The 8,723-nt window shown below is 42.5% G+C and overlaps 1 protein-coding gene across 1 annotated transcript; it reads right to left on the bottom strand.

Moving 5' to 3' along the window:
* Nucleotides 1-2,370: 2,370 nt before the first annotated feature.
* LOC132057948 (uncharacterized) lies at nucleotides 2,371-5,078 on the bottom strand. Its single transcript, XM_059450523.1, has 4 exons — nucleotides 4,853-5,078; nucleotides 4,266-4,573; nucleotides 3,856-4,143; nucleotides 2,371-2,907 (listed from the first exon to the last, which is right to left on the bottom strand). Exons 1-4 carry the CDS (start codon nucleotides 5,076-5,078, stop codon nucleotides 2,371-2,373), a joined length of 1,359 nt encoding a protein of 452 aa, XP_059306506.1.
* Nucleotides 5,079-8,723: the final 3,645 nt, after the last annotated feature.

The following is an 8,723-nucleotide window of genomic DNA, read 5'->3' as shown; positions in this document are numbered from 1 at the left end:
GAGCTTAGACATAGTTCCAAGATGCGGGGTGTTACAATATCCCCCCCTTGGGATCATTCGTCCTCGAATGATGGGTCATGGTTAAGAATATGGTTGGACATGGCTTGACTACATAAACATGAAGGAAACATAACATGAAACATGGAGACCGAACTAACATAACATGGTTATATGAAAACATGAATACCGAGGCATGAACATGGGCCTTTGGATAGATGACATGAGCGTGGAACATGAGACATAATATGACATGGGGCATGAAAACTGATATGACATAGTTTCATGAAAACATCAGTGCCCGAACATGAGACATGAATAGCGAAGACATGAACATGAACTTGAACGTGAAACGAGAGGCATGAATACATAAGGGACATGACATGAATACTAAAAGTATTTACCTTGAAGTTTATTTGCCTGCTCTTCAAACAAGTAGGGATATCTGGATTTCATGTCTTCTTCGGCTTCCCATGTAGCCTCTTCAACCTTCTCCGGCTCCTCCACAGGACTTTCACTGAGGCTACTTCCTTAGTTCTCAACTTGCGAACTTGACGGTCAAGTATTGCTACGGGGACCTCCTCATAAGTCGAATCATCCTTAATTGTTATAGTATCAACAGGAACAACCAACGATGGGTCCCCTACACACTTCCTTAACATGGACACATGAAACACGGGATGTACGAGCCCAAGTCTTGTGGCAACTCAAGTTCATAAGCCACTAGACCGACCTTTCGTAGAATGCGTAAGGTCCAATATATCTAGGACTTAGCTTCCCTTTCTTTCCAAATCTCATAACACCTTTCATAGGTGAGACTTTAAGGAACACCCAATCATCAACCGAAAATTCTAAATCCTTCGTCTCACATCCGTATAAGACTTATGGCGACTTTGAGCCGTTTTTAAACGCTCCCGTATTAACTTGACTTTCTCCATAGCCCGATAAACCAAATCTGGTCCTAACAACTCGCTTCACCTACTCGAACCAACCAATTGGTGATCGCACCTTCGCCCATACGAGCTTCAAATGGTGCCATCCCAATGCTAGCATGATAACTGTTATTATAGGAGAACTCGATAAGAGGCAAGTGATCATCCCAATTACCTTTGAAATCCAAGGCACATGCTCTCAACATATCCTCCAGAGTCTGAATAGTACGCTCTGCCCGGCCATCCGTTTGTGGATGAAAAGGCGTGCCGAGGTTCACCTTGGTACCTAATCCTTTCGAAAGGATTTCTAGAAGTTTTTGTGAACTGAGCACCACGGTCTGAAATAATGGACACTGGTGTCCCATGCAATCTGACGATCTCATTAACGTACAGCTTGGCATAATCTTCTGCTGAATCTGTAGTTTTGACGGGCAAAAAGTGTGCTGACTTAGTAAGCCGGTCAACGATCACCCAAATAGAGTCATGTCTCCTAGCTGAACGAGGTAAACCTGATACAAAATCCATATTGATCATTTCCCATTTCCAGACAGGAATATCAATATTCTGAGCCAAGCCACCAGGCCTCTGGTGTTCGGCTTTCACCTGCTGACAGTTCAAGCACTTAGCTACAAAATCTGCCACATTCCTCTTCATATCGTTCCACCAGTAAATCTCCTTGAGATCATGATACATCTTAGTGGAACCTGGGTGAATAGAATACCTGGAGTTGTGAGCTTCTGACATGATTCGCTCTCTGAGTCCATCTACATCTGGAACACATAATCTGCCTTGGTACCTCAAGGTACCATCATCTCCCCCTCGTTCAAAAGTCGTTGTCTTATGCTTGTGAATCCCCTCCTTCAGCTGTAATAAATAGGGATCGCTAAATTGTTTCTCCTTGACTTCAACGACTAAAGAGGAAAGAGCACTATTCTGAACAACCACACCACCATCTTCGGAGTCCAAAAGTCGAACTCCAAGATTGGCCAAACGGTGAAGTTCCTTTGTCATAACTCTCTTATTCACGTTCACGTGGCCTAAACTTCCCATGGAATGCCGACTAAGAGCATCAGCTACAACATTCGCTTTCCCTGGATGATAAAGAATATCCACATCATAATCTTTAAGCAATTCAAGCCATCTTCTTTGCCTAAGATTCAGTCCCTCTCGTTTGAAGATATCTTTGCAGGCTTTTATGATCTGTGAAAATATCAACATGAACTCCATACAAATAATGACGCCATATCTTAAGTGCAAAAACTACAGCTGCCAACTCTAAGTCATGAGTCAGATAATTCTTTTCGTGAACCTTGAGCCAGCGAGATGCATAAGCTACAACCTTACCATGTTTCATTAAGAAACATTCGAAACCAACTCCCGAAGCATCACAATAAACCATAAATCCTTCGGTTCCTTACGGTAAAGTCAAAGCGGAGCGAAGTCAATCTCTTTTCAATTCCTCAAAGCTTCGCTCACAAGCATCTGACCATTGGAACTTAACTTTCTTCCGAGTCAGCTTAGTCAACGGAGCAGAGATAGAAGAAAATCCTTCTACAAAGCGTCGATAATAGCCTGCCAGACCCAAGAAACTTCTTATATCAGAAACTGAGGTGGGTCTGGGCCAACTCTTTACGGCGTCAATCTTTTGAGAATCAACTTTAACACCTTCACCCGAGATCACATGGCCTAAGAATGCCACTGATTTAAGCCAAAACTCACACTTTGAGAATTTTGCAAAAAGCTCACGATCTCTAAGAGTCTGCAACACTATTCTGAGATGTTCTGCATGATCGACCTCATTACGAGAATACACCAAAATATCATCAATGAAGACAATGACGAATAAATCGAGATAAGGCTTGAAGACCCTATTCATAAGATCCATGAAAGCAGCTGGTGCATTTGTCAACCCAAATGACATAACAAGAAATTCAAAATGGCCATAGCGAGTCCTGAAAGCTGTTTTCGGAATATCAACTTCCTTAACCTTCAACTGATGATACCGTTCGAGGTCAATCTTGGAATAACATTGGGCACCCCTGTGTACTGGTCAAATAAATCATCAATTCTAGGAAGAGGGTTTTGTTCTTAATGGTGACCTTGTTCGGTGACGGTAGTCTATACACATACGTAAGGAACCATCCTTCTTTCGGACAAATAAGGCGGTGCACCCTGGCGAAACACTAGGCCTAATAAACCCCTTATCAAGTAGATCTTTCAACCGGGCCTTTAACTCTTTTAACTCTCCGCCGGAGCCATTTACGTATGGCGGAATAGATATCGGCTGAGTATCGGGAAGTAAATCAATTCCAAACTCAATCTCCCTGTCAGGAGGGACTCCTGGAAGATCTTCGGGAAAGACCTCTGGAAATTCATTTACGGCGGTACGGACGGAGAGTTTGAGTCCGGGCATTTGAATCCTTAACTCGAACTAGGTGATAGATATAACCCTTGGAAATCATTTTTCCGGCTTTTAGGTAAGAAATGAATCTACCCATGGGTACTACTGAATTACCCTTCCATTCTATGACTGGCTCGTTAGGAAACTCGAATCTTACCACCTTAGTTCTACAACATACTGTGGCATAACATGAAGCCAACCAATCCATACCCATGATCACATCGAAGTCTACCATTTCTAATTCCGCTAAATCAGCTGTTGTTCTGCGGTGATAGATTAGGATTGGGCAACCCCTATACATACGTCTAACTATGATCGATTCCCCAACCGGGGTGGACACCTCAAAGGGTTCATACAATTTTTCAGGTTCAAACCCAAATTTCTTAGCAACAAATGGGGTCACATAAGATAAAGTGGATCCTGGGTCAATAAGGGCATATACGTCGAAAGTGAAAACTGTTAGAGTACCTGTAACAACATCTGCACGAGCTTCTGTATCCTGACGGCCTGTCAATGCATACAAACGGTTTCTTCCCCCGCTTGTGTTTCCAGACCTAGCTGCACTGTTCCCCCTTGGGCCTGATTGTTACGAGGGACTGCTGAATTTGTGGATTGCGTCACATTACCTCCAGTACCCTGTCTGGCTGATGGACAGTCTTTCTGAAAATGGCCCTTCTGACCGCAACCATAGCACGCATTTGTACCCACACGACAATCACCTAAGTGTCTCTTGCTACACTTCCTACAAGCTGGAATGGTATAAGCTGACTGACCCACACTAGCTTGAGAATAAGAATTCGATGGTCTAAAGTTCTGCTTTTTGTCATTTCTGAAATTAGGGACCGGGGCACCATTTGTAGATGGAGCGGGTCCGCCGACTGTTCTTAAAGAATCTCTCTGTTTCTCGTTCCATTGAATTGCCCGGTAGACTTGACCCTCTTGTTGAACTCCTTGTCTTTCTCTTTTTGTAAGGCTTCTTCCTCCTTTAGCTTTGTCTCACTGCCCTGTACAAAAGCAACCATCTTGGAAATAGTCGTTGTCCCATTCTGTGCAACAATATTGGCTCCGTCATACAAATGGGAATCAAGACCTCCAACGAATCTTCTCACTCTTGCCCTCATATCGGGTAACATGTGTGGAGCATGTTTAGCCAGACTAACGAACTCCAAATAGTAATCTTGAACTGACTTGCCATTTTGTTTGAGTTTCAGGAATTGTTCAGCCTTAGCCTCTCTGACCTCTACTGGCATAAAGTGGTCTAGGAATGCACTAGCAAATTCATCCCATGTAGCATCGGTGCATCCTCACCTCGGGATAATTCCCAAGATTCATACCAAGTGTTAGCAATGCCCGTGGGCGATGAGCTCCAAAAGTAGCCGCTTCGATTTACAGAATCGCCATAATCACGAAGATCTTTTGGAGAGCATCGATGTAGTCCCGAGGGTCTTCATCCTTCTTCGTCCCCGTGAATACCGGGGGATTCATTTGAGAAAATCCTTAGTCTTAGAAGACTCCCCATTACCTCCTGAACTCGACCCAGATTCCTGACGTTGGGCCTGAGCTGCTACCAGTTGTGTGAGCATGTTGATAGCACTCCTAACATCTCCATCTGAAGCACTAGGAGGTGTAACGGTAGGGGCGGCTGGAGCTGTTGCCTGAGTCGGAACAGTATCTTCGTGAGCTACTTCAGCGGCAGCCCTTTGGCTGGTGGCTGTGTTTCTCTTCTTGTAAGTTCTTTTGTAAGGCATTTTCTGAAAACACGTACACGCACGAATTAGGAAGTCATCCTACAAATAATGCTCTAACTGCACGATCTAGAATATGAAAGAAATGAGACAATCCTAAATGTCTTGGTGGTCAACTGTTTATATGTGTGGGGCCCTCACACATATAAAAGAGACCCCACTGGACACGGTTTCATAGACTCCCTAAAGACTCTTGAACCTAGGCTCTGATACCAAGCTTTGTCACGCCCCGAACCATGGCCTGGACGTAACACGGCACTCGGTGCTGACACATTGCATGTGACCGAGCGAACCACATGGCTTTTGAATCATCATGATACATAACATAAGCGGAAATATAACGTGAATGCATGATGAGCCTTTATGAAACTTAGTAAGTCATAATACTTAAATAAATACTTGTTTAAACATGAGTGAGCCAAAATGGCTATAAGACTCCAAATGTCGACATGACATACCGACTTGTCTAGTCTATGAAACCTCTATCATGAGTCGATCGAAAAATATACTTATCGGGACAAGGCCCCCAAAGATACCTTTAGATGAAAAGCTAAATAAAGAAATACAATGTCTAAACCCCGAATGAGATGGGGCTCCGATAAGCCGATACGTGCAAATCCTAATGAGCAGAAGCGTCGTCCTGTAAATCCGTACCTGCATCGTGAAATGCAGGCCCCCGGGCAATAAAAGGGGACGTCAGCACATTGAATGTACTGGTATGTAAAGCAACTGAAATAAATAATATGGGACATGAAAAAGCATGATAAGACCTGAAACCTGGTCATGAGCATGAATACATACATACACATATATAATAAAAGCTTGATAAAAATATCAAAAAGTAGGGAGAGCAATAACTTATAACCGATCCATGGTCTGGTGCTTGCGTCCCGCCGGCAGAACACTCGGTCCTTGCCGGGGAACATGAGATTTAATAAAATATGAAAGGATCCAATCATTACGAGAGATCGCCGGGACATGGGTGGAGCGATCCTCATCCTACGGTGGCTACGTAGTTTCAGGCTATCTGAAGCCCTCCTCGGTAATTAAAGCAACTCCCAAACACATGAATATGTAACATAGTGGCACTTGCTGCCCATGGTATATCATGAATCATAACTTGCTTGTACATGGCTTTCATGAATTATAACTTGTAAATATAGTTTCATATAAACATAATAAGAATACATGAGGAAGAATTCATGATTCATGGATTAAGCTAGGATTCCTAATAACCGAAATGGAAGATTAGGAATACAATAACCAATATAGATACAAAATTCATGTACATAAATACGTAAATACGGGCTACCAATATGTTAGGTTTAATGCCCTAGGATTTGAACTTCATGGATTTTACGAAACGGATCATGGGGAAGAACGTAGAGGTTCCCACATGTGGATGGAAGTTCTACATACCTTAACTTCCTGCTTTTGAGCGTATCACAATGTCCTCCAATCCCTTCAACTTTAACCTATAGCAAGTACATGTCATAGGGATTCTATGTTAGCAACAATATCCATGCTTTGTTCATCTAAGCATTTTATCAAACACTTGGTGGACATGAAACTCCACAACCCTCATTAATGGTGTTTTCTTCACCAAATCCCCATTCTATTACTTCTAGCAAATTCTAAAATCTCAATTAGATGTAATTAACATCATTCTTCATCACCCATATGAATATAACAATTCCAAGTCAACAATCCAACAACTCTAGCATAGTTCATATGATTCTTTTCAACAAACCAATTATTATTCTCCCAAGAGTTCATCAATTCACAACTACAATTGATTAGGGAGTAGAAACATTACCTTTTTGGGTAGTCACCACGAAATCAACACCCCCAAGTCCGATCTTTAGCTTAAAATGACGGCAACAACTTGTACTACACTTTATCCTTCACGAGCTTCGGGATTTGGGGCCTTAAACTTGGTTGATTTCCTACTTTCTCTCTCTAGCTCTCCTCTCTCTCACTTCCTCTCTCTAAAAATCTGAAATTTGAGGGAAATGGAGGCTGCTAGGGTTTTCATTTCCCTTAAATACTAAGGGGAAAATGGGTTGACCCAACTTGAAAACGGGTTGAGACCTATCTGTCTTAAAACGTCTATATCTCCCTATCCCGACGTCGCCTATGAACCCACGACCTATGGTTGGAAAGGTTTTTCAATTATCTAAAACTTTCGTTCTTTGAGTTTTCCCAAATTCCCAATTTATGATAGGGTTATGGCCTCCCGAAGTCAGGTGACCCGAAACGTATATACGGACCAAGATACGGTCACTGTTACGGTCCCGTAACACGAGATACGGACCGTATCTTGGTACCGTATCTTGGTGAAAATTTCCAGTGAGGTTCTGGAAATTTTTGACGTGTTACGGCCCACTGTTACGGTCCCGTAACTCATGTTACGGCCCGTAACGTCACCGTTACGCCGGGCAAAATTTCCAGCGAATAGGCTTCAGTAAAATGGGCATAACTTTTTGCACAGATGTCCGTTTGACCCCCGTAAGATACCGTTGGAAAGCTATTTCAAAGGGCTACAACTTTCATTGAGGAAGTTTTCTCAAATTCCCAACGGATTTTCACTAAAGTTGACTGGAAGGCAGACGTATCGAAAACTTAGCCGATTCTATAGGATTTCAAGTGCCTTACTATTAGCCATATTGAGACGATCATATCTCCTTGCTCCGATCTCTGATTGGCTTGGTCCTTATATCGTTAGAAAGGTATTTCTGCATACTACAACTTCATTGATAGTACCTTCCCAAATTCCAAACCGATCAAGGAGTTATCGCTGCCCGAAATAGGCCCATGAACCATTTTCGCAAAACGTCAAACCTTAAATGTTTCCACTAGAACTCTAATGATATGAGCTTAGACATAGTTCCAATGTCTAATCCGGTTCGTCCCTGGGGTTGTACGCGAAGTCGTGTCCGGTAGAGTCCTGTTTATGGTGTGAAGCGCGCACATTTATAAACGGGAGGCTACGGGCATCTAGGGTGGTTACTCTTCTTTCACATCCGAGATCGTGTTATAGAGCCAAGTCATAGGAATGAGATTCCTTATACTAACCTTTGGTTTCGTGAGGAAGAATGACATCGACGGAGAAAGTGACTAGCGATATTGGAAGTCACAAAGCACGCGAGGTAAGCAAAGGTATGAAAGGTATATGTCGGGTGAGATATTGAAGTACGATTGAAATACAAGTTGAAGATTAAAGAGAAAGTAAAAAAGAAAGTGTAACGAGTGCGATTTGAAATTTGGGCATACGAGGTATGTTCATCATTTTCGTCAGTTGTTGATATTGGGAGCCCGTGTGGCTGTGATATGATATGATATACATATATACATATGTTGGCCCCGTGAGGCATTGTTGGTATTTCTGCGTGCGGAGTTTGAGATAGTAACAATTACAGAGGAAACTCTGCCAAAATTTTCCTAGAAATAAAGAGAGAATGAGATATAGGTTTGTGATATGACTTGAAAGGTTGTACTAATAGTAATGATAGGATTTGACTAAGTTGCGAGTACGGCTGACCTCGAGAAAGAAGTTAATTGTGGAATCGGAAGTAATAGTATGATTAAGACAAGAGTACAGAGGAAAAGAATTGTGATGGATACGAATGTATTGATAAGACAGCTTGT

Source organism: Lycium ferocissimum, chromosome 5 (assembly GCF_029784015.1).
Source record: "Lycium ferocissimum isolate CSIRO_LF1 chromosome 5, AGI_CSIRO_Lferr_CH_V1, whole genome shotgun sequence".
NCBI lineage: Eukaryota > Viridiplantae > Streptophyta > Magnoliopsida > Solanales > Solanaceae > Lycium > Lycium ferocissimum.
The sequence above is the reverse complement of the archived record's forward strand: the minus strand, read 5'-3'. Positions and strand labels throughout refer to the sequence as shown.